The 26,887-nt window shown below is 38.5% G+C and overlaps 2 protein-coding genes across 10 annotated transcripts in view; one reads left to right on the top strand and one right to left on the bottom strand.

Moving 5' to 3' along the window:
• Positions 1-13,351, bottom strand: part of EAF2 (ELL associated factor 2) — a 53,907-nt gene extending 40,556 nt beyond the window's left edge. Inside the window, exons 1-2 of one of the 2 annotated variants that reach the window (XM_055568364.1) lie at positions 13,109-13,351; positions 60-154 (exon numbers count right to left, since the gene is read on the bottom strand). In XM_055568364.1, coding sequence (XP_055424339.1) covers positions 60-154; positions 13,109-13,214 — 201 coding nt within the window. In that variant the 5' untranslated portion in view covers positions 13,215-13,351. Of the gene's footprint in view, positions 1-59; positions 155-12,644; positions 12,759-13,108 lie in introns of those variants that run through there. The other variant, XM_055568365.1, reaches the window with a different exon arrangement.
• An 18-nt stretch (positions 13,352-13,369) lies between these two features.
• Positions 13,370-26,887, top strand: part of IQCB1 (IQ motif containing B1) — a 43,457-nt gene continuing 29,939 nt past the window's right edge. For 3 of the 8 annotated variants that reach the window (XM_055568360.1, XM_055568356.1, XM_055568361.1), the window contains exons 1-6: positions 13,398-13,527; positions 14,144-14,245; positions 18,765-18,876; positions 19,098-19,260; positions 21,632-21,761; positions 25,565-25,658. In XM_055568360.1, the coding sequence (XP_055424335.1) occupies positions 18,777-18,876; positions 19,098-19,260; positions 21,632-21,761; positions 25,565-25,658 (487 nt within the window). In that variant the 5' untranslated portion in view covers positions 13,398-13,527; positions 14,144-14,245; positions 18,765-18,776. Of the gene's footprint in view, positions 13,528-14,006; positions 14,089-14,143; positions 14,246-18,764; positions 18,877-19,097; positions 19,261-21,631; positions 21,762-25,564; positions 25,659-26,887 lie in introns of all 8 variants that reach the window. The other 5 variants (XM_055568358.1, XM_055568357.1, XM_055568359.1 and 2 more) reach the window with 5 other exon arrangements.

Below are 26,887 nucleotides of genomic sequence, written 5' to 3'. Positions count from 1 at the left end.
AATTTAGTAAAAATTCTATTAAAAATCTCTTCAGTTTAAATAGTAATATATATACTCACTTCTATATTTGGTAAAGTAATTGTCACCTGTTCACCTTTGCCAACTTCAAGCTCTCCTTCACAAGAAGTGTCAATAGAGGCAGGTTTGAAGTCATCTAAAAATACATACAGATACAGCTTTTTATAAGTTGGAATAATACCTGAATATGTGGATATCAAAAAATGAGCATGTTTCATAGTGATAAATCATTTTCCAGCAGCCAGTAATTAAAATGGATTAGAAGAATCTTATTATTAAAAATAAACAAATGGAATACAACCCAGTTTTTCTGTATGTATAATTCTGAGGGAAAAAAAAGAAATAACTACACTCTAAAACAGTATTCCTCAACATCATGATCCCTTAGAATCTGTTTATATTAAGATCATCCAAACTACGATGGTCCACTGCTAAAAATCAAATAATGTCAGCGTCTTCACAATTTGCTAAAACCAATTGTCAGTAGAACTTTTTCAACTTTCAGGTTTTTGTGGTTGTTCAGTTGCACAGTCGTGTCCGACTCTTTGCAAAGCCATGGACTGCAACATGCCAGCTTTCCCTGTCCCTCACCATATCCCAAAGTTTGCCCAAGTTCATGTCCATTGCACTGGTGACGCTTACCAGCCACGTCATTCTCTGAAGCCCTCTTCTCCTTCCCCTCAATTTTTCCCAGTATCAGGGACTTCTCCAATGAGTAGGCTGTTCATATCAGATGACCAAAATACTGGAGTTTCCGCTTCAGCATCAGTCCTTCCAATGAGTATTCAGGACTGATTTCCCTCAAGATTGACTGCTTTGATATCCTTGCAATCCAAGGGGCTCTCAGGAGTCTTCTCTAGCACCACAGTTCGAAGGCATCAATTCTTTGGCGTTCTGCCTTCTTTATGGTCCAAATCTCACAACTGTACATGACCACTGGGAAGACCATAGCTTTGACTATAAGGACCTTCGTTGGCAGAGTAATGTCTCTGCTTTTCAACATACTGTCTAGGTTTGTCATAGCCTTCCAGCCAAGAAGCAACTGTCTTCTGATTTAATGGCCGCAGTCACCATCCACAGTGATTTTAGAGCCCAAGAGGAGGAATCTGTCATGATACATCCACCTTTTCCACTTCTATTTGCCATGAAATAATGGTGCCAGATGCCATGATCTTACTTTTTTTAATATTTAATTTTAAGCCAGCTCTTTCACTCTTTTCCTTCACCCTCATCAAGAGGCTCTTTAGTTCCTCTTTGCTTTCTGCCATTAGAGTGGTATCATCCACATATCTGGGTTATTGATGTTTCTCCCACCTATCTTGATTCCAGCTTGTAATTCATCCAGCCTGGCATTTTTCATGATGTGCTCAGTGTATAGGCTAAACAAACAGACTGACAGCAGACAGCCCTATTGTACTCCTTTCTCAATCTTGAACCAGTCAGTTGTTCCATACAGGGTTCTAACTGTTGCTTCTTGACCCACATACAGGTTTCTCAGCAGACAGGTCAGATGGTCTGGTATTTCCATCTCTGAACAAAGCTAGTGGAGGTGATGTAATTCCAGTTGAGCTATTTCAAATCCTGAAAGATGATGGTGTGAAAGTGCTGCACTCAATATGCCAGCAAATTTGAAAAACTCAGCAGTGGCCACAGGATTGGAAAAGGTCAGTTTTCATTCCAATCCAAAGAAAGGCAATGCCAAAGAATGCTCAAACTAGCACACAATTGCACTCATCTCACATGCTAGGAAAGTAATGCTCAAAATTCTCCAAGCCAGGCTTCAGCAAGACGTGAACCGTGAACTTCCAGATGTTCAAGCTGGTTTTAGAAAAGGCAGAGGAACCAAGATCAAATTGCCACCATCTGCTGGATCATGGAAAAAGCAAGAGAGTTCCAGAAAAACATCTATTTCTGCTTTATTGACTATGCCAAAGCCTTTGACTGTGTGGATAACAATAAACTGTGGAAAATTCTGAAAGAGACGGGAATACCAGACCACCTGACCTGCCTCTTGAGAAACCTATATGCAGGTCAGGAAGCAACAGTTAGAACTGGACATGGAACAACAGACTGGTTCCAAATAGGAAAAGGAGTACATCAAGGCTGTATATTGTCATCCTGCTTATTTAACTTATATGCAGAGTACATCATGAGAAACGCTGGGCTGGAAGAAGCACAAGCTGGAATCAAGATTGCCAGGAGAAATATCAATAACCTCAGATATGCAGATGACAGCACCCTTATGGCAGAAAGTGAAGAGGAACTCAAAAGCCTCTTGATGAAAGTGAAAGTGGAGAGTGAAAAAGTTGGCTTAAAGCTCAACATTCAGAAAACTAAGATCATGGCATCCGGTCCCATCACTTCATGGGAAATAGATGGGGAAACAGTGGAAACAGTGTCAGACTTTATTTTAGGGGGCTCCAGAGTCACTGCAGATGGTGACTGCAGCCATGAAATTAAAAGATGTTTACTCCTTGGAAGGAAAGTTATGACTAACCTAGATAGCATATTCAAAAGCAGAGACATTGTCAACAAAGGTCCGTCTAGTCAAGGCTATTGTTTTTCTAGTGATCATGTACGGATGTGAAAGTTGGACTGTGAAGAAGGCTGAGTGCTGAAGAATTGATGCTTTTGAACTGTGGTGTTGGAGAAGACTCTTGAGAGTCCCTTGGACTTCGAGGAGATCCAACCAGTCCATTCTAAAGGAGATCAGTCCTGGGTGTTCTTTGGAGGGAATGATGCTAAAGCTGAAGCTCCAGTACTTTGGCCACCTCATGCGAAGAGTTGACTCACTGGAAAAGACTCTGATGCTGAGAGGGATTGGGGGCAGGAGGAAAAGGGGACCACAGAGGATGAGATGGCTGGATGGCATCACCGACTTGATGGACGTGGGTTTGGGTGAACTCTGGGAGTTGGCGATGGACAGGGAGGCCTGGCGTGCTGCAATTCATGGGATCGCAAAGAGTCGGACACGACTGAGTGACTGAACTGAACTCAAGAGCTTTCCACAGTTTGTTATGTTCAGGTTTTTGTTTTCCCCTAAATTCTTCTTAAACCACCTTGATCTCCTACTACCACTTGTCTGCTGTCCTGTGGAAAAGTGAGAGAGTTAGTCGCTCAGTCGTGTCCAACTCTTTGTGATCCATGGACTGTAGCCCACCAGGCTCCTCTGTCCATAGAATTCTCTAGGCAAGAATACTGGAGTGGGTAGCCATCTCCTTCTCTAGGGGATCTTCCTAACCCAGGGAACGAACCCTGGTCTCCAGCATTGCAGGTAGATTCTTTACCTTCTGAGCCAACAGGGAACCAAGGAATTCTGCTATGCTAGCAGAATATGAAATGAATGAAAACACAGCAAACACATATTCATGGGGAAACTTTAAAGAAAGCTTATTTAACAGCTTGAGTTTCTCATGGATATATAAACCACTAAAAGATGTGTAAATTTAACCAAATCTGCCACTTCATAAGAAATTAAAATACGCTTTCATTTTGGATTAAAGTATGTCACTAAAATATATCACCTACATGAACTTAGGATGCTGAGATATAAGTATTTCACATACTAAACAAGCTCAGAAAACTCAAAGAACACAAAGAGAAACTCCAACTAGATTAAAGACCTAAACATGAAGATGAAAAACTACAAAACTCTTAGAGGAAAATATAGGCAGAGAACACTTTGACATAAATCACAGCAGATCCTCTATGATCCAACTTCTAGAGTACTGGAAATAAAAACTAGAATAAACAAGTGTGACCTAATTAAACTGAAAAGCTTTTGCACAGCAAAGGAAATGATAAAAAAGGTGAAAAGACAGTCCTCAGAATGAGAAAAAATAATAGCAAATGAAACAACTGACAAAGGATTACTATTCAAAATATACAAGCAGCTCATGTAGCTCAAGAACAGAAAAACAAACCACCCAATCAAAAAGTTGAAACAGACATTTCTCCAAAGACATACAGATGGCTAATACACACATGAAAACATGCTTAATATTGCTTATCAGTAGAGAAATGCACATCAAAACAACAATGAGGTTATCACTTCACGCCAGACAGAATGGCCATCATCAAAAAATCTAAAACTAATAAATACTGGATACAGTGTGGAGAAAAGGGAACCCTCCTGAATTATTTGTGGGAGTGTAAATTGATGTAGCCACTATGAAGAACACTATGGAGATTCCTTAAAAAACTAGGAATAGAAATACCACATGACCCAGCAATCCCACTCCTGCACATATACTCTGAGAAAACCATAATTGAAAAAGATATACGTACCCCAATGTTCATTGTGGAGAAGGCAATGGCACCCCACTCCAGTACTCTTGCCTGGAAAATCCCATGGATGGAGGAGCCTGGTAGGCTGCAGTCCATGGGTTCGCTAAGAGTCGGACACGACTGAGCGACTTCACTTTCACTTTTCACTTTCATGCACTGGAGAAGGAAATGGCAACCCACTCCAGTGTTCTTGCCTTGAGAATCCCAGGGATGGGGGAGCCTGGTGGGCTGCCATCTATGGGATCACATAGAGTCGGACATGACTGAATCGACTTAGCAGCAGCAGCAATGTTCACTGCAGCACTATTTACATATAGCTAGGACATGGAAGGAACCTAGATGTCCATGGATAGATGAATGGACTGTGATATATACACACACACACACACACACACACATACATACACACAAGGGAATTTACTTAGCCATAAAAAGGAATGCACTTGAGATTTGAGTCAGTTCTAATGAGGTAGATGAACCTAGAGCCTGTTATACAGAGTGAAATAAGTCAAAAAAAGAAAAACAAATACTGTATACTAACACATATACATGGAATCTAGAAAAGTGATGCTGATGAACCTATTTGCACAGTGGCAATAGAGACACAGACATAGAGAACAGACTTGTGGACAAAGTGGGGGAAGGAGAGGGTTGGACAAATTGGGAGAGGAGCATGGAAACATATATATTACCATATGTAAAACAGATAGCCAGTGGGAATTTGCTGTATGACGCAGAGAACTCAAACCCAGTGCTTTGTGACAACCTAGAGGGTTGAGATGGGATGGGAGGTAGAAGAGAGGTTCAAGAGGAAGGAGACATATGTATACTTATGGCTGGTTCATGCTGATGTATGGCAGAAACCAACACAACATTGTAAAGCAATTATCCTCCAATTAAAAATAAATAAGTTTAAAAAACTAAGATATGAAAATCACTTAAAACTAATTCACATCAGTATACATCAATGTTTGATAATAATTCTGATATAGAATTCCTTCACTGTTGTCATCTTCTGATTTTTTCAAAAGAGAAGCTGGTATTAGGTACGAAGTTGGGCATGAGCAATGAGGGGTGGCCTATCCAAAAAGGATGCAAGCTGATCTCTAAAACAAAAATTTGGAACAATGGACTAAAGGGTTTAAAACAACAGACAAGTTATAGCTCAGTTCCACTCAAACAGACAGATTTTCTGTTAGACAGACACTCCCAAGACACGGGAGCAGGCTGACCCCAAAGCGGCTGTCTTCCTCATCCCTGTTGGCTTCCTCTCTTTATACTTCCTGTCTCCTCCTTTTGGTTGTGCCCAGTGCAAAATAGGGCTTGTACCTACCACCAGTCAAAGAAAGGAAATACAAATGGGCATACACTCAAGGCCAACTGGCAATTGCAAGTTATATAACAACAGACTCTGTTGTGTATGTCTTCTCACAATTTCATCTGTTATGATCAGATATATGTATGTGTAGAATATTTACGAACCCTTAAAGGGCTCCTAGCTGCCTAAGGTTACTTGAAGAAGTGCCTGTGGTTAGTTTGTACCCACTATGTGCCAAGGGCACATGTGCAAGAGTTGGAAGAGTCTCTGTGGTTATTTTTGTAGCATATCTGTGAGCTCTCAAGGGTGTGCCTGGAATGGGGTTTAGTCCCTTGTTCCAAATTTTTGTTGTGATGAGATAAAAACCAAGGAAGAGAAATAAACCAACTTGACACTCGTAATCCATATTTTGTATAAAGGATCTTGATTTTTAGGATTTACAACTAATTCATGTTAAAACAACACCTGTGGGGGTCAAACAAAACATCTGTAAAGTCAAAATCTGCCAGTAGGCTATAAATCTATAATCTCTATTTTAGTGTTTAAAAACTGATTCTTTTTCTTTGTAATATATCATTACTTTTGATCTTCACAACAACATTTTGATTTTAATATTCTCATCCAAATTTTACTGATGGTGAACTCCTCTAAGTAATGAAGCCAGTAAAAGATAACTCAGGAACTCAAGCCACTATTCTTCTTGTTTGGTCGCTAAGTTGTGTTTGACTTTTTGTGACCCCATGGACTGCAGCACGCCAGGCCCCTCTGTCCCCTGCTGTCTCCTAGAACTTGCTCAGATTCATAACCACTGAGTTGGTGATGCTATGTAATTATCTATCCTCTGTCTCCCCCTTCTCCTTTTGCATTCCATCTTTCTCAGCATCAGGTGGCTGTTTGAATCAAGTTTAAGTATTGGACTTTCACCTTCAGCATCAGTTTTCCAGTGAACATTCAGGGTTGATTTCTTTTAGGATTGACTGGTTTGATCTTCTTGGCAATCCAAAAAAGTCTCAAGAGTCTTCTCTGGCACCACAATTCAAAAGCATCCATTTTTCAGTGCTCAGCCTTCCTTATTATCCAACACTCACATCCATACATGACTACTGGAAAAACCATAGCTTTGACAATATGGACTTTTGGGGCAAAGTTATGTCTCTTCTTTTTAATACTCTATCTCGGTTTGGCAGTTTTCCTTCCACACAGCAAGTGTCTTTTAATTTCATGGCTGCAGTCACCATCTGCAGTGATTTGGGAGCCCAAGAAAATAAAATCTGTCACTGTTTTCACTTTTTCCTCTTCTATTTGCCATGAAGTGATAAAACCAGATGCCATGATCTTAATTTTTTTTTTAAATGTTGAGTCTCAAGCCAGCTTTTACACTTTCCTCTTTTACCCTCATCAACAGACTCTTCAGTTTCTCTTCAGTTTCTGCCATTAGTCTGGCATTTATTCATAAGCTTTTAAGGGCTATGAATCTGGCCCAGTCTGGCATTTTGCATGATGTACTTTGTATATAAGTTAAATAGGCAGGGTGACAATATACAGCCTAGATGTACTCCTTTCTCAATTTAGAACCAATTAGTTGTTCCATGTCTGGTTCTAACTGTTGCTTCTTGACCTGCATACAGGTTTCTCAAGAGAGAGATAAGGTGGTTTGGTATTCTGATCTCTTTAAGAACTTTCCACAGTTTACTGTGATCCACACAGTCAAAGGCTTTAGCATAATCAAAGCAGCAGATGTTTTTCTGGAATTCCCTTGTTTTCTCTATGATCCAACAAATGTTAGCTCTTCTTCCTTTTCTAAATCTAGCTTGTACGTCTGGAAGTTCTCAGTTCATGTACTGGTGAAGACTAGATTGAAGGATTTTGAGCATATTCTTACTAGTATGTGAAATAAGTGCAATTGTATGGTAATTTGAACATTCTTTGGCATTGCCCTTCTTTGGGATTGGAATGAAAACTGACCTTTTCCAGTCCTGTGGCCACTGCTGAGTTTTTCAAATTTCCTGGCATATTGAGTGCAGCACTTTAACAACATCATCATTTAGGATTTGAAATAGCTCAGCTGGAATTCCATCACCTCCACTAACTTTGTTTGTAGTAATGCTTCCCAAGTCCACTTGACTTCACACTCCAGGATGTCTAGCTCTGGGTGAGTGACCACACCATTCTATATTATACTCTACCCTTCTATCTTCTTTGCCTTAGATCCACAGCTCTGAACTTTTGTATATATGCGTGTGTCTGGGGGTTGGTGATAGGAGATGAGCAATAGCCATAAGTCCCTTTGGGAATCTGATGAAAATTATAGACCAGCTATAGATCCTGTTTGCATAAAAATGTATTTATGAAAAAACATATCAAATACTATATAATTTCAAGGGATTCACAAGCCCTTAAAAGCCTATGAATAAATGCCTATAGTATATGAGATACACATAACATACAGAAATGTACTCAACACACCTGTAGTTTTGCTTAATGATAAGCTGGAATTTATAACCAATAAGTCTATCGACACTATTCTGAACTATTCTGAATCTACATTTCTAATGATTACTGTTGGAATTAATAAATTCCACTTTTTACTTGTTTATATTAAGTAGTGTTATCTTTTATTTACCTCACACAATAAATTTCTTTTAAAGTATGCAACTTTTGTGTTTCAAGGGGTTAAATAGAGCTCTAAAATTACAGAATTTATTGAATAATCTCATGTCATACTTTGCATATGCTTTCTAATGTTTAAGTTGCTATGATTCCAGACTAAGAAGTTTATTTCTTTCAGTTTTTCTTGGTTTGGAAACCCCACTACTAATTTTATCATTTGTTTATTTTCTCTGGATTTCCTTCACCTGTATTATTTTCTTCAAGTTTACAACACAATTACTTATACCACATTAAGAGTAGAAAACCATTTCCTGTTTTGTTTTCAATACTTTTCTGTTACTTTTTGACTGTTTTGGCTGTAGCATCACACAATGTCAGTATCTTCACAAAGGAGCCCACAATTAGTATCATAAATTTATTTCCTGAGAGTTGAACTAATTCAACTAACTCCAAAACACATACCCTTTCCGTTATACCACACTAATCAGAAGAACATTCCTGTGAATATAATTTCAATCGTATGTTCATTAGTGTACTCTCTAATATTTGCTCACACCAAAGCTTAACAACCACTTTTTTAGGAATGGCTCCACTTGGTGCCTCACAGTCTTCATGCAGTCACTGTCCATGAGCTCATCATTTTATGACAGCAAAAAATGGTGTCATTTACAAACTTAGGAATTTCAATCTTTATTCACTTATCTGGATATAAATTGCAAAACTAGTGCTAGCCCAAATTCAGCACTTGTTCTAGTGAGTCCTATTACTCAAACGCTTCTACCCAGTGAGGCATCTGCAGTTAAGCATTTGGTTTATCATTTATAGAGCACCCCACATCTTCCCTACCACATGCCAACTATCTTTTGATAGGTTTTACTGCCAAGCCCTGATAAACGCTTTCTGAAAGTCTAAATAAATTACATTTACTGGCACTCCTCATACACATTTGAATATAACCTTCAAGAATAACGGTGACTACTATTTATACTCTACCATGTACCAAACACTGTGCTAGGTTGTTTATACTATCTTATTTAATTCTGAAATTCTGAAATGTAAATGCTATTACTATCATTTTACATCTAAAAAACTGAGACTGAAAACTCAGAGAATGTTCCCAAAGTTATATTACATACATAGGTGGTGAAGGTCAGAATTCACATCCAGGTTTTTCCAAAATCTAAGTGTATTGAACAGGCATAATTACCCAATTACCTAAAAACAGATACTTTGCCAACAAAAGTCTGTTTAATCAAGGCTATGGTTTTTCCAGTGGTCGTGTATGGATGTGAGAGTTGGATTGTGAAGAAAGCTGAGTGCTGAAGAATTGATGCTTTTGAATTGTGGTGTTGGAGAAGACTCTTGAGAGTCCCTTGGACTGCAAGGAGATCCAACCAGTCCATCCTAAAGGAGATCAGTCCTGGGTGTTCATTGGAAGGACTGATGCTGAAGCTGAAACTCCAATACTTTGGCCACCTCATGAGAATTGACTCATTGGAAAAGACCCTGATGCTGGGAGGGATTGTGGGCAGGAGGAGAAGCGGACGACAGAAGATGAGATGGCTGGATGGCATCACCGATTTGATGGACATGAGGTTGGGTAAACTCCGGGAGTTGGTGATGGACAGGGAGGCCTGGTGTGCTGAGATTTATGGGATCACAAAGACTCGGACATGACTGAGTGACTGAACTGACTGACTTTCTTCCAAGTCACACTGATTTGAGTGTTTGTTATAAATTAGGCCCACTCAGAAGGGGATTAAGAGGTACAAACCTTCAGTTACATAATAAACAAGTATTGAGTATATAATACACAGCATAAGGAACATGGTCAATAATATTATCATAACTTTGTATGGGGACAGATGGTTACTAGATTTATGGTGGTGATCATTTCATAATGAATGCAAATATAAAGTCATTATATAGGACACCTGAAACTAACATATGTCAACTTTGTTTCAATAAAAACTTTTTAAATAGATAAAAACTTTTATCTATTTAAAATGCTAATATATATATTCTTAAAAATTATGATACTTTTAATATGTATTTCACAACCTTACCTGTTAAAATCCTTAGAAGATTATAAAGATATTTACATTTAGGGGATAAATGAAAGCTTTGAGCATTATGTAAAACTGATACTGAAAATATTTTTCAGTATTTTTCACATATCTATCAATTTAAGACTATTTCATAATTATAATAAAAAATTAGAGAATGCTGAATTTATTGTTTCATTCTATAGATAAGATGAGCTCAGCAATTTAAAGTGAATTTTCTAAATTACATAGTTAATGGAAAAGTTGAAATTAATATATTATGTGTGTATTTCTGTTCTACTTCATTACTGAGCCTAAACATGAATATATTTTTTTAAAAACAGAAAGTTCTCCATCAATCTCCTTCAGAAAAAATATATCTTTATGCACAGTAGTGATAATTAAAAATAATAAACATTTCTGTTTTCCAGAAAGGAAATGCATACTTTTTTTAAAATAAACAAATCATGTCCACTTGCCTGTAAGAAAGTCTATAGTTTTCATCATTTACTCTGAATCTTTAATGGGGTAAGAATTACATGGGAAATGAACCAGTTCTCAAGGATAATGACTGGTTTTATTTTAATAAATCTAGAAAGGTTCTGTCTGCTTCAACAAGAAAAAAACTAAGGGCTGAACACCTTTCTAATGTCTTCCACAGGATTAAAAGTATATTCAAACACCTGGGTTTATTGTGGTTACTACCATTGCTGTTCTGTTTATTTTCATTCTTGTAACTGGATCATCCAATACCTGATTCTGAAGACACAATTCCAGCATCTTGAGAACTTTTATAAACAAAAGACTTTAAGGCATCTGCAAAGCACTTTTCGAAGTCTATTTCTTTTTCACTTAATTTGGGTTTTATGCCCTCAAAAAGATATACCCAAGTGTCATGAAAATCGAGTCTTCAGCAAATTTGTATAATCTTAAAACATAATTTTAAAAATTAATACTATGATGACTGGAACCCTGAGAAAGAAGAGGAAAGGAGAAGGAAGATATTATTTGAGAGAAAGGCGTGGAGAAACCAGATGAAACTCTACCATACTTGTGGAAAATGGAGCTGAAGAAGGAGAGAAACTGCACAGCCAGCACTAGCTCTCTCTAGACAAAATGTGTAAAGAAGGGTCAGTGTTGAAGATCTGTTTGCAAATATTCCCTCATTTATTCTATCAACTGGATATTAATTTTGCTTAATAAAACCCTTTCATAAAATGTAAAAATATATCCTTGGAGAGTTAAACCTGTAGGCTCTTGATATCTTCACTGTGAGTTACCATAATCAGATTGTGTACACTAAGCAAACCTAAGGAGAATGTGAGTTTTAACAAAGCATGAAACACTTCAGAGCAAAAACTATAAAGATCTCTAAAACAGTCTTACGACAGAATGACTGAGAAGGGTGGAATGATGAGACACTAAGGAAGGGTACTGTAGTAAAAGGAAGTGAAAAAAATACCTACTTTACAATTTTGCCACAGAAAAACAAGAGGTTATGACTCAATGATCTCCAAGTTTCCTTCCCACTCTATAATTCTATGAGGGCTATTATGCAAAGAATGAATGTTTTACATACCAAATCATAATATAATTTCCTTCCTGGAATCTACACCATCCAACTATTAAAGCAAAAGAGTTTTATTTCCTATCTCAACAACATAAAAGAGGAAAATGTATCAAAAGTAGTTCCAGACGACAAAAGAGCTTTCTAATAAATTAATAGTGCACCCTTCAATACTGTGATCATCAGTATTTGATAAATGACTCAATGAAATCGGGGGTCCAAAAGAGATACAGATATTAGAATGATCCAAAAACCTTTCCCCAGAAATACACTAAATAAGAACCCCCATCAGTCAGAGATACCAAAAGTGAAGACAGGAAAGAATATTTCCCTACCAACCTAAAGGCATTCTCCTTCCCATTTCCCTTTGCCCCCCATCCACTTGTTACCTTACTACAGTTGTTCCTTGAGTAACACGCACGGGGCTGAGATTCACAGGTCCACTTACATGCTGGATTTTCCCCCACTAAATAGAGTACCGGTATTTTCATCTTACAGATCTTTAAATTAATGAAGAATGGGAGAAGTATGTGTTCCATTAGAGGTCACACACATGGAATCAAAACACTAGAGTTTGAGTCTAATTCTACCCAACGGCTTCCGCTTCTGGAGCTCGGGTGAGTCGTGTATCGACTCCCTGGTTTCTGAGGCACAGACAGCAATAAGTGGATTTTCCACTGCGCGAGATCGACACCCCTAACCCCTGCGTAGTTCAACGGTCAACTGTACCTTCCTTTCCACCTCTGAATCGGCCACCAGTCAGCTCTGACTCCATCCATAGTCGCCTCTGCTGACCTACCCCACATAGCGTCCCTTTGTATCTGCTGTCGTCCTTAGTCGCTCAGTTGTGTCCAACTCTTTGCGACTCCATGGACTATAGTCCGCCAGGCTTCTCTGTCCATGGGGATTTTCCAGGCAAGAATACTGGAGTGGGCTGCCATTTCCTCCTCCAGGGATCTTCCCAACCTAGGGATGGAACCCAGGTCTCCCGCTTTGCAGGCCGATTCCTTAGCGTCTCAACCACCAGGGAAGCCCTGCTGGTCTCCCTTAAATCACTCCACTCAGAATTCCCCACACCTGCGGCTTCCATCTGCCTGCTTCCACCAACTCCCTAGCACCTTCCGGCTAAAGCAGCGGGTCGCGCAGGGCACCCCATTCTCCCACAGAATAAAAGGATCTGTTCGAACACGACTTGGAGAGGGTTGTGCTTCTGCACCCCCAAAACCAGAACTCCTCCCTTTCCCCTCGGGCGTCCTCACTCACAGCGCACAGTGTGGAAGGCGCAGCGAGGCTGCTTCTCAAAACTGCCCCCTAACTTGAGAACTCGCTCGCGGCTGTCAATATGCGAAGGTCCAGCTGCTCCATTCATCCTTCTCCTGCGGCTCTGACTTTGCCTCTGCCGCTAGCGCCGACTACCAGTTGCCACCTCAGCCTGTTCGAACCAGCTGCGCTTGCTGCTACCAGTGCAGCCACCACAGACTCCGCCCCGCGCCAGCCGAGCGCCGTCCCACTGGGCGCTGATTGGCTTCCTGGAGAAGGGCGCCCCGCCCCTTGGCCGCGAGGCTCCTGGTCCCTGCGCCAACTTCACGCGTTGCGACGCACGCAGCGCCCGGGAGGCCGCGTTTCTGAGGTACGCCCTGGGAGCCGAGTTCTCTCGTGGAGCGACGCGAGGCGGGAATGAGGTAGCCGACTTGAAGTGGCGTCTGGGGAAGGAGGCGGCCCCGGGATACCCAGAGGGCAGGACCACAGGCTTCTGTACCAAGTGACCGGGCTTTTAGGAGCTATTAGAGGGAGAACCGGCCTTTTTGAGGAGATGTGTGGAAACAGGAGGGGGAGGGCTAGAGCGTGGGCGCGAGGCCTGATGTCTTGTCTGAGGCCTGGTAGCGCCAAAGCCGGGTCTAGAATCCGGAGTAAAGGAGCCCGTGGCCTTAGAGCGCAGTCTGTGGACCTGACTGGAGGCAACGCTGTTACCTCAGCAGTTGTTATTTGGCCATATGTTCCTAAGGAAGTTCCAGGTGGTATTAGTGCCGGGATGGGGGAGGGGTTGAGGGGAGGGTGTTAAGAAGCGGGGATGAAGATTCAGAGTTAGGAACTGCAGGTATTTAGGATCAGTTGCAGCTAGGTTGCATTGGGTTGCTGTCTTCATTTGTTTTCTTCACAGAGATCCTTGGTGTTAAGGGCACGGCCTGGAAAAAGAGATTTCCAGAAGATCAAGGCCAGAGAGCTTTTACTCTGGCAACTGGGTAATAGCATTAATTATTGAAAAATAATGTCTTTTGTTTTTTTCCGTCTAAAAAGTTGATGACTCTAAGGGTAACGATGACAGATGTGCTGTATTAGAGGAGAAGCACCCAAGAGAAAGTTTATGAATGGTTGCCGTAGCAGCGGTGGCTTTTCAAGGTGATTGAAGACTCCTTTTCTTATCTGCTACCTTCTCCAAATTGTCATGTATTCTTCCAGGCAGGAAGGTGAACGTGGCAGCCTCAGCCTATCTGCTTGTCTAAATTCTGCTCTTTTAAAGTGTACTAAGACTGTTTTCTGTGGTAGTTAAGCACTCAGGTTCTGGAGCCAGAATCTTTGGGTTTGAACCCCAGTTTCATACTCCACAGAGTAACTTGTGTGAACCAAAGTTAGGTATGCTCATCAGTAAAATTTTGGGAAAAAAAATAATGGTACTTATAACTTACACTTTTTCAGAGGATTAAATGAGGTAGTACAAGAAAGCATTTAAAACAATGTCATAAAGTAAAAGCTCTCTGAATGGTTATTATTTCTGAGATTTGACTGTTATGTAACATTTTAGGGCCATCTTTGGTGGCTGCCTTCTTTTCCAAATTTTAAATTATTCTAAGAGGTAGGAATTATTATTTTGTTTACAGGTTAGAAAGCTTGTTCATGGAAGCCCAGTCTTCTGACTCTATATGTTTTTCATCCTTATCTATATTATGTATTTGGCATTTAACATATTTTATAGAATATTTTATTTTACATATGTATATGTATGAGTATGTGGACACTTTTCTTTCCTAACCTGAATGTGAGCCGGGAATCTGTCCTATATAAAATCTTGGTGACCCTTACCTTTGTCTTAGAGCCGTGTGCTTGTTTGGTGATGATGATAATGTTTCAGTAATGTTTTACTATGTTAACCAGAGATCAAGAACAGTGCTATAAGTCTGTCTTACTTTAAAAAGGCTTTACAGCAGAAATCAAAAGTTTCCATCATATAACAAGGGTAAAAGTAGAATGTCAGGAAATTGAAGTTTTGGAATACCCAAAATTTGTGTGTTTATTCATTCCTTCAATCTACATAAATATTAAAATATTAAGTACCTACCACCCACCAAGTACTAGTCTATTCTCTGGGAATATACCAGTGAATCAAAGAGATAAGAAGGCAGCCACCAGGAATGGTATGAGTTTTGCCCTTGTGAAGCTTACCTTCTAATGTGAATTTTCTCTAAACATATATTTAAATAAACTATATTGTACTAGCTAGCCCAGGAAGAAATAGATTAATGAACTAAATAGAATCCAAAAATATATTGAGGTGACATTTCAGGTTGCTTCTCTTGTATCCATTCATGATAAATTACCTCAGGAGTTTATGAAAGCTAGGTGCATTTGTTCTTTTTTCACCAATCTGTAACTTCATCTAACTATAGCTTCTTATCATATACCATTCAGAAAACTAACTTACATATGTTTTGAAGGTTAAGTTGTAAGTAAATGAAGATACAAATAAAACAAAATTATAAAAAATGTAGAAAAATTTAGAAGGTTATATTTTAGCTCTTAGGATACGAAGGACCTTTGTAAGCATGACACCAAAGGTAGAAGTCATAGAGGGAAAGATTGTTATACTTGACTACATAAAAATTGTAAATCTCTGGTAAAACGTAATTAAAGTTTAAAAGATAAATGGCCAACAAGGATAAAGTGTTTATGAGAGTGAGTGTTAGTCCCTCAGTCCTGTCCAACTCTGTGACCCCATGGACTGTAACCTGCCAGACTCTGTCCATGGAATTCTCCAGGCAAGAATACTGGAGTGAGTTGCCATTCCCTTCTCCAGGAGATGTTCCCAACCCAGAGATCACACCCATGTTTCCTGCATTACAGGCAGATTCTTTACCTTTTGAGCTACCCAGGAAGCCAAAATGTGTTTACAACCAATGTAAAAGATAAAGGGTGTCTAATCCATGTATAAAAAGCTTAAAGCTTCTACAAAGGAATAAGACAAGCTAATAGAAAAATTAAGGGGTATAAATAGAAAATATGTAAAAAAAAGAAATGGCCAGTAAACGTGAAACATGTTGAACCTCCCTAATAATCAAAGAAACAGAAATTAAAACAAGATGATACCATTTTTCACCTAGCAAATTGACAAAAATGCAAAATATAACATTATTTACTATTAACGGCTTAGTAAAATGAGCACCTTCAAACATTGTTGCTGGAAATATAAATTGGAACATCCACTTTGGAGGAAAGTTTATTGTCTAATGAAAAAATTTAAAAATATGTATCTTGCCATCCAGCCATATGACTTGAAGGGGAAAATTCATCCCACAAAGAACTATCATGAGTACATAAGACATGTACTTTGATATTCATTGCAGCATTCCTTATAATGGCATACACTCTGAATGACTTCCAATAGAGGAGATGCTTAAATATATTTTGATGCACTATTAAGAAGGAAGCATAGCATAATACAGCCATTGGAAAGAATGAGATTAACCCTGTCCACTTTCTTGGAAAGTTGTATGCCTTCTGTGTGCCAAGAGTTGTGCTGGGCTTTTTAAAAAAATATTGCCAAAAAACTTGTTTTTTTTTAATAATTTATATTTTACCTAATAAGGAATGCTTTCTGGATGCCTGTATTATGACCAAAAATGTGAGCTATGGTGCCATTTATGAAGATCAATAGCATAAAAAGTGTTAGAAATAGGTTTTTGGAAATATGTTTCGTGTTTTTTACTCTTTTATGTGGGAGGGGATATAATGAACATTGAAATGGAAATTTGAGTCATATTGATCTGTATTTGAATACTTACTCTACCACTTTACCATAGAGGAGGGATGGTGGAACGATGAAGGTTTCTTCTTCAAACTTTACTTTTTTTTAATCTGTAAAGTGGAGATGATTAAAGGCTCTGCCTCATAGTCCTGTTGTAAGGATTAAATGAGATAATGCTTATGAAAGCACTTCACACGGTGCTTAATTCAAAATAAACAATGTTATGTTGCTGCTGCTGCTGCTAAGTCACTTCAGTCGTGTCTGACTCTGTGCGACCCCATAGACGGCAGCCCACCAGGCTCCGTTGCTGCTGCTGCTGCTAAGTTGCTTCAGTCATGGCCGACTCTGTGTGACCCCATAGATGGCAGCCCACCAGGCCCCACCGTCCCTGGGATTCTCCAGACAAGAACACTGGAGTGGGTTGCCATTTCCTCCTCCAATGCATGAAAGTGAAAAGTGAAAGTGAAGTCACTCAGTCGTGTCCGACTCTTAGCGACCCCATGGACTGCAGCCTACCAGGCTCCTCCATCCATGGGATTTTCCAAGCAAGAGTACTGGAGTGGGGTGCCATTGCCTTCTCCCCAGGCTCCGTTAGCCTTTATTAATTATAAATAAATAACATCTATACTTTTTATGGTTTCTTTGAGCTTTGGATGCCTTAAAACTTTTTTTAAAGAAAAGATTTAGCAACAAATTAAATTAGGATGTGGATTTTTTTAAGATAATTGATTTTGTTTACTATACTGTTTATAAACAAGCTTTGGTTATTTTATAATAAAATTTCTGAATTATGTGTTGGGAATCGCCAAGACTAACTTCAGGTTCAGTGATTTGCTAGGAGGGCTCATAGTTATCAAGATATAATTATATTCATAGCTATGATTTATTATACTACAAGGACACAAAATAAAGTCAGCAAAGGGAGAAGGCACATGAGGTGAAGTTCAGAGGAAAACAGGTACTCTCTACCAAGAGAGCCCTATCCCAAAGGAGTCACATAGGATCATGCTTAATTCTTCCTGCAATTAATTGTGATAACGTGTTGAAGTGTAGTCTACAGGGAAGCTCACTAGCAACTCAGTGACCAGAGTCTTTATTGGAGGATGGTCTTGTAGGTGTCCTCTGCTACCATATACCAGAATTCCAGACTTCAGGAAGGAAAGCAGGTGTTCAACATAAACCACATTGTTTTTACAAACAGTTTAGGCCCAGTGAACCACACTAATATTAAGAAATTGGTGGAAACCTGAAATCCAAGTTCTTAGACACCAGCCAAGAGCCAGCCTTATAAGGAGACCTTTGAAAATGATAGTAGTCTTAGGCCTGTATTGGGCTTCCCAGGTGACTCAGTGCTAAAGAATCTACCTGCTAGTACAGGAGATGCAAGAGATGTGCATTCAAACCCTGAGTTGGGAAGATCCCCTGGAGCAGGAAATGGCAACCCAATAGCAACTCCAGAATTCTTGCCTGGAAAATTCCACGGACAGAGGAGTCTGGTAGGCTACACACGGGGTCTCAAAAAGTTGGACACGACTAAGCACACACACACACACAGGCTTGGATTAGCTCTTTTCTGCACACTTTCTCTTTCATGATAAAAGAAAATGAACTCCTAACCTAGGATTGTTGTGCAGATTAGAGATAGTGAGTGTGAAACACCAAACACAGTTTCGGACTCTTAGTGCACAATAAGCAGTACCTACTGTAGCTGTTAAACTAAGGTATAAGAATCTCTAACTTTAGAAATCCAAGTTTCTTCCTTTAAGGAAGAAATGAGAGAAATCTGTCTTTCATTTTCAAACCAAGCCAAGCTATTGCCATTTATGTTTCATACGTTATTTAGGGGGTGACCTAACTAAGGACTGTTGACCTTTATCTTTCTGATTCTGTTAAATATAGGTGGTATGAGAAATGAAGCCAACAGGTACAGACCCGAGAATCTTAGCTCTGGCTGCTGAAGTTGCAAAAAGTCCTGAGCAGAATGTACCTGTTATACTGTTGAAGTTAAAAGGTAAGAAAATCTTTTTTGTGATTGGCTAATTTAAGTAACAAAACAAATTCCATCATACTAGCATTTGTTTTTAATTTGTTCAGTGAAATCTTAACATTGTGATAAAGCAGTGATTTCTTCCTTTTTAATGTATTTTTAGTTTTTATTCAGCCTATAGAAATACAGATAGCTCTTGGATTTATTGAGCATAAATAAGTATATCTTATTTCCTTTTGCCTTAGAAATAATAAACAACACACCTTTAGGAAGCTCAGAGTTGAAGAAAATCAAACAAGATATATATTGTTATGATCTCATTCAGTATTGCCTCTTGGTCCTCAGTCAAGATTGTTCTTGTATCCAGGGTGGTTGGACTACAGTTTCCCAGCTAACACAGATATTAAGGTAAAATGAAGCAATAAGTCAGCTTTTTGTTAAGGGATATAGTAGTAGATTCTTATTTTCAAATTTGCTTTCTTTTCTTAAAATCTTGCTAACAAACATTGACAACTGCTTCCATGGTATGTTATGGATGTATATTGTTCCTAACTGTACTTGTGAATATTTCACTGTCTAAAATTTCACTCCATAAGCTCTGAGAAGATGGTGATCTTGTTTCATGCTCACCACTGAATCCCAAGGACCTTATAGACTCTTTACTGACTAAAGAATATTGAAGAAACAAAGAGATTAAGACACTGGCTCTACACTGGAAAAACTTAACAGTAGAGATGGGGTGACAGTCATGTGAATTTATCATACAAGGCAGAATGAAAGAGGTGCTGAAATGAAAGGCATTTCAGGAGAGATACAGAAACTATTCATTTCACAGTATATTGATTTAGCTATCTCAAATTTATATTTCATTAGTAACCCAAATCATGCCAATAAATTTAGAAGCGGCATTTACTTATCTACTGCCATGCTAGAAATTAAGAGAAAAAAAGATCAAAATCTTTTTTTATATAGGCAGCAGTAAAATAAGCCAGATGTTCTCAGTGTCTAAGCCGCTTCCTAATTAACTGAAAATGTGCAGTACTAATTGGATCTTAGTTTTTGAAACTGCTTGCTCATAATTAAAGATAGATAAAGGCCAGATTCAAGGTATACCATTAGGTATACCTTAACAACTGTATGTAATATTTTTATACCTTAATTTTCAAGATTATTTCCTGAAGTAAATAAGGCCTTATGTCTTTGTTTTGTTAGATATGTTAGCTCATGGAAATATTGATTGAGCTAGACTCTCAGAAGTAGACTCCAAGTCTCAAGAAATCCACGTTTGTGAATGTACAAAAATGTATTTCATTTATTAACATTTTCAGTAAAAATAGTACTTTTAATTAACTTTAGAAACGGAAAAGAGAAACTGATGCATGTGGGTATAAGTCTTTTGACCTTCAGAACCAATATGCAAAAAAAAAGGACGTGTTAGTTAAGTTTTTAGTATACTCATATGTAGTAACTGTTACACAAGCCTCAAGCATCAGTACTTACTCATTAGAGTACAAACATAGAGACTGTTCTTGGATTGGGGACTTTTTTTGGTATTAGTTTGCAGAAATACTTTTTATTATGGAACCATTTAAATATACTTATTTCATACCTATGGGGTGACTTTATGTACGGTTTCAAGAGGACCCACCATTTCTCTAAATGACCTTTCATTGTATGCTGTGGAATGTGTCTACTAGAGTTTTTGCTGTTTGTCCTTCTGATGTAGGGAGTATGCAATCAGATATTTTGCAGGTTTTAGGAAAGGAGATCTCTTGGAAAGAATTGGTATAAAATTAGAGTGTTCCATTTCCTAATCTGTCCCTTGTAGACTAATACTACCCTAGCTATTTTTCAGCTGTCTGATGTCTAAAATGTATCAGTTAACACATATGTTGCTGCTGCTGCTGCTAAGTCACTTCGGTTGTGTCCGACTCTGTGCGATCCCATAGACGGCAGCCCACCAGGCTCCCCCGTCTCTGGGATTCTCCAGGCAAGAACACTGGAGTGGGTTGCCATTTCCTTCCCCAACACATGAAAGTGAAGAGTAAAAGTGAAGTCACTCAGTCGTGTCCGACTCTTAGCGACCCTATGGACTGCAGCCTACCAGGCTCCTCCATCCATGGGATTTTCCAGGCAAGAGTACTGAAGTGGTTCTCAAGGTATTCTATTGCTTTTAGAGTGTGTGTAGCCCATTCACCAAAAACTTGCCTCTCTCTTTATTGTGAGCCAAGTGTATTTTGTTTCCTGAAGAACTGACAAGTAAGTTTTTAGAAAATAGATGTCCTAGCTCTAAGCTCTAAATATCGGAGAAGGCGATGGCACCCCACTCCAGTACTCTTGCCTGGAAAATCCCATGGACGGAGGAGCCTGGTAGGCTGCAGTCCATGAGGTTGCTAAGAGTCGCACACGACTGAGCGACTTCACTTTGACTTTTCACTTTCATGCATTGGAGAAGGAAATGGCAACCCACTCCAGTGTTCTTGCCTGGAGAATCCCAGGGACGGGGAAGCCTGGTGGGCTGCCATCTATGGGGTCACACAGAGTAGGACACGACTGAAGTGACTTAGCAACAGCAGCTCTAAATACCAGCAAAATTCACACCACTGTTTACTTATTAACAAAGTTGTTACACTAACTGTCCATTAAAAATTCTTTATTGGCTTGACAACAAAAGAAAGATACTAAAAATTCTCATTAAGACACAGTCTAGAAGCCTTAGCATTTGTCTAAAATTTGTAATTGGCGCAAACTGAGTCACAAACTTATGCTCTTATTTCAGCCATTGCTGTGTGGGCTTGGAACCAGGAGAAGATGCAGAAGAATTTTACGATGAATTACTTCCATCGGCTGCAGAAAATTTTCTGGTTTTGGGGAGGCGATTACAAACATGTTTCATCAACGCAGCTAAGGTATGTTTGTTTACTTAGGGGTTTGTGTTTTGTAGCCAAAACTGTTTAATTCTTGAGATGATATTCCACATTGTTTTTCAGATGTGCAATATTTGGCTGAAAGTACAATTAGAGTGGCTTCCAAGGTAGCTCAGTGGTAAATGATCCACCTGCCAGGCAGGAGACGTGGGTTTAATCCCTGGGTCAGGAAGACCCCCTAGAGAAGGAAATGGCAACACGTTGCATAATTCTTTCTTGAGAAATCCCATGGACAGAGGAGCCTGGTGGGCTATAGTCCATGGAGTTACAAAAGAGTGGGACATGACTTAGTGATTCAACAACAACTAGAGTATTGGATTTAAACATTTTAGCTACAAAACCTTTACAGTTGAAAATTTTACAGTGCTGACTGAAGCATATTGTATGACACTATGCTTTTTGAAGTATCTGCTTTACTACTCAGTTTTGAGCAACACCCATAGATATTTATTTCCATAGCATAATTTCTGCTTTAATTAGTAGTAGAGGAAAGTATTGTTCTCTAAGCCCAAGGCTTTTCTTTGTTAACTCCAATGGTAAAGAAGAATAAAGGTGAACTTTCTATTTGCTCATTCAGATCCTCTCTAGTCAAAATATTTCTTGAGTGAATTATGCTGAATACTATGTGTACTTTTTTTTTGACCCATGGATTATTTTGAAGCATGTTGCTTAGTTTCCAGATAGTTGAGGATTTTCTTGATATTTTATTGTTATCAGTTTCTAATTTAATTTTGTCATAGTCAGATAACATACTGTGTCATTTCAGTCCTATGTCTCCTGCATTGGCAGGCAGATTCTTTACCACTGAGCCACCGGGGAAGCCCTGGATCTGATTTCTTTTTCTGGCTGTGCCAAAAACTAACTCTGTATTCTTACACAAATCACTTGGTTTCATTCTTTCTCCGTTTCCTCCTCTGTAAAATGAATTTCCATCTCATGAAGAGCTCAGACCATTATGAAAGCTTTATGTTTTCATCAAAGCACTTTTATTTAATATTCCCCATTTAAAAGCAGTAATAATTATATTATTTTCATTCATATTGTCCTTCAATACTTTCCATAATACTTTCCTATTTGTTACTATGGTGTTTGTATAGAGATAAAAATTTTTTTAGTATATCCATCAAAGGGAGTAAATCAGCTACAAAAAAAAAAGAGGGCCCCTTGACCACAGAAGAAATTAAAACTGGTGGATAAAAAACATGATGAGAAGAGAAAGAGGATTCAGTGCACAGGCCCGGAAGGGCACAGAAGTAGTGTCCAGAATCCAGGCAGGAAGCTACTGTCTGAGTCCATGACTCAGGTGCCAGTGGAGCAGGTTCTGGTGTGATGGACAGGCTGGTTGAGCAGGAGGACTGGCTCTCTTTGACTTCAAGGCCCAGCCTTTGCCTCTGAGCCCATCCAGTTCCTCCTGTAGCAGTTGTTTGTTGATGGGTTATCGTGGCATCAGCAGCACAGACTAAAACAAAACAATTTGGACTTTGGTTTAAAATTAATTAAAATTCTGTTTCTGCTGTCAAAAAAGAATAAAAAGAAAACTGAACTTATGTATTAATTCTGTCTACCTAGTTGTTTGTCAGTCATATATCAGTTCAGTTCAGTTCAGTCCAGTCGGTCAGTCGTGTCCGACTCTTTGCGACCCCATGAATCGCAGCATGCCAAGCCTCCCTGTCCCTCACCAACTCCCAGAGTTCACTCAGACTCACGTCCTTCGAGTCAGTGATACCATCCAGCCATCTCATCCTCTGTCGTCCCCTTCTCCTCCTGCCCCTAATCCTCCCAGCATCAGAGTCTTTTCCAATGAGTCAACTCTTCCCATGAGGTGGCCAAAGTACTGGAGTTTCAGCTTGAGCATCATTCCTTCCAAAGAAATCCCAGGGCTGATCTTCAGAATGGACTGGTTGGATCTCCTTGCAGTCCAAGGGACTCTCAAGAGTCTTCTCCAACACCACAATTCAAAAGCATCAATTCTTCGGCACTCAGCCTTCTTCACAGTCCAACTCTCACATCCATACACGACCACAGGAAAAACCATAGCCTTGACTAGACAGACCTTTGTTGGCAAAGTAGTATATCTGCTTTTGAATATGCTATCTAGGTTGGACATAACTTTCCTTCCAAGTCATATATATATTTTTTTAAATTAGTTGGTATGTTGGTAGTGGAGTACATAGTAGGACATACATAGGATTTTATGGCCTAAACTGAAAACTTGTTAAAATATACATATATACAGGCATACATACATATGTGTATACACACACACACAGACATACATACATATATTCTATGTTTAAGAATAGAAAAGCACCTATGCCAGAATTTTGAAGTGACTTAGGGATAAATTTTGTTAACCAGTCTCAGAGGCCATGAATTTAAGGTTGACATTATCTGATGGACTTTTAAAAGAAAGTACTAATTTTAGGAACCCAGCAGTATCCTTTGAGATTGGTAGCAATGAAGATCATGTGCCCTTTCTTTCAGTGAAACTCGCTAAGGCAGTTTATTGGACTAAAGGGATTCTTGATCTAATATGACACTTCTTTCTTTTTTGATTGTTGTTACATTTGTTAGTACATGTCTGTTTAAGCACCTGTCTAACCCTGCACTAGAATAATAGGAAGAAAATGCTTTCATTATTATAAAGAGTAACCATAGCAATCATATGTTTGCTGTTATTACTTTTATGCCATAATACATTCAGAACATGGATGAGATTAATGGCCTTTATATTAACTTTGCAGTAAAATTACATGGCCGGGGAAAGACAGAACTGTGAATGTATTGTTTCTTATTTCCCACTTTGACACATACTCTAATCTAGAATAATTCCTCACTCTACTTTCCAGAAGGAAAGAAGCAGAAAAAAATTGTCATTTATTTATTGGATAAATATTGATTTAACTGTGTGTTTGAACTGTTTTAGACACTGGGTGTATAGCATATAGTGGGTGTATGCTGCTAAGTCACTTCAGTCGTGTCCAACTCTGTGCGACCCCATAGACGGCAGCCCACCTGGCTCCCCCGTCCCTGGGATTCTCCAGGCAAGAACACTGGAGTGGGTTGCCAATTCCTTCTCCAATGCATGAAAGTGAAAAGTGAAAGTGAAGTCGCTCAGTCGTGTCTGACTCTTAGCGACCCCATGGACTGCAGCCTACTAGGCTCCTCCATCCATGGGATTTTCCAGGCAAGAGTACTGGAGTGGGGTGCCATTGCCTTCTCCATAGTGGGTGTATAGTGGAGAGCTAAATAACATGGTCTCATGCTCTCATGGAGTCATAGAGTAGAAGCTGCAACTGAAATACACTGAATGCTTTATATACTGACATCTATATGTGCATATTGCAGTGATGTTCAACCCTGGCTGCATACCCAAGTCACCCACTTAATTGTGTAAAAAGTAGATGTCTAGACTTTTAACTTTGGAGATTCACATTTCAGTATGTTTGGACTAAAACCTGTACATAGGTATATTTTTAAAACTCCATAGATGATACTTATGAATGACTGGTATCAAAAAATCCCTAGTGTATCAACTTACAGTTCTTATGCTTCTTATATTGTCCCATTTGACCTCTGGATAGCAACCACTTCTGTTATATATTACTAGCCTTAACCGCAGTTTTATAAATTAAGAAAATAAAAGCTTCAAGATTATATACCTCATAAATAGCTAAGATAGATCCAAAAACCTGGTCCTAAGACTCTCCAGAGAGAAGTCTATCTTTTTTATTAATTAAAACAATTACAGTGAAATCAATTCTTATGTGTGTGTGTGTGTTAAGGGTGAAGAAAAAGAGGCATTACTACACTTTTTTGAAGTTGTGACTGATTCTCTCTTCTGGCTATTGGGAGGCCATGTTCAACTCATCCAAAATGGTAAGAGAAAAGATTTTTAATGTAACTGATAGTCATTGTAGAGTCACCTGCTATCAGTTTGATTTTTTTTTTCTAAAAACAAATACTTCATTAAATACAGATAAATACAGTTAAATAAAAGCACATTGAAATAACCCCATACACAAAAAGTAAAGGCAAATTTGGATGTTGCAGCTTTTTTTTTTTTTTTTTTGGATGTTCCAGCTTTAAACAGACAACATTAACAATAATATTACATTAAGGGGAATATTGCTAAAATAGAACTTTCTCCTTAGTTTTTTCTATGTAGCAAATTTAAGATAAGGCTTAATAATTTCAACAGTTTATTCTAGGGGAAAAGTTTTTTATGTTTGTTTCAAAGATTACAGTTGTATTTTAGACTTAGTGTGACAGAAATCCTTATGTAAAGAGTATAGATATGATTTAACTCACAGCCTAACTATTGAGGTAAGATTAAGCTTTTATATGGTGACATTTTACTAAACTGGAAAGTTACTTTATAGGCTATTTCTGTACTTACATTGAAAAATATAAATATATGTTAGTTTTATGTTTCCTTAAGACTAGAAAATAATTTTTAATAATAAGCATGACAGTGTTCCTACCTTCTTGAAAGATTTACTCTAAGAAAAATGTAATGTATAGGAATAATATAAGAACATTGATATTTTTAGAAAGTAAAAATTGAGCTGAATATTAATATTTTATTTTTTACTTTCAGAATTATGCATGTACATCATTTACAGAGTCAGTTCCATAAGGATTATTTAAAAACACGCAAACACAGTCCTTGGCCCTCACACCTCTCTCCATTTCCCATTTTCCAAAGGCAATTACTTTCATGCTCAAATACTTCCTTTAAAAAAAAAAAGCATTATCTGTTCATTTCCCTTTATGAAAAAAATATTATTATAAACTTACCTACTATAAGAACTATTTTACCAAAATGTAAAGAGCTTAGCTACACTATGGTGTAATACTAAAACCTAGTTAAAAGAGAGACAGCAGGAGACAGAATATGTGAAAAAAGTTTTAAATATGCCATATTCTTTTCAAAATAATAACTATAACAAAAGTGACAGTATTTCTCAGGTCAATCTGTCAGTTTAAAACACCAATAAAATAGGTATTAAATAGGATGTCCAGTAAGTTTTTCTCTCAAAAGAACCACTTCCTTGGAGAAATGGCTGACTGTATATAGGTATGAGGTAGAAAATATGCAAGGTAAG

The sequence above is a fragment of the Bubalus kerabau genome, chromosome 2, assembly GCF_029407905.1.
Source record: "Bubalus kerabau isolate K-KA32 ecotype Philippines breed swamp buffalo chromosome 2, PCC_UOA_SB_1v2, whole genome shotgun sequence".
Taxonomy (NCBI): domain Eukaryota; kingdom Metazoa; phylum Chordata; class Mammalia; order Artiodactyla; family Bovidae; genus Bubalus; species Bubalus kerabau.
The sequence above is the reverse complement of the archived record's forward strand: the minus strand, read 5'-3'. Positions and strand labels throughout refer to the sequence as shown.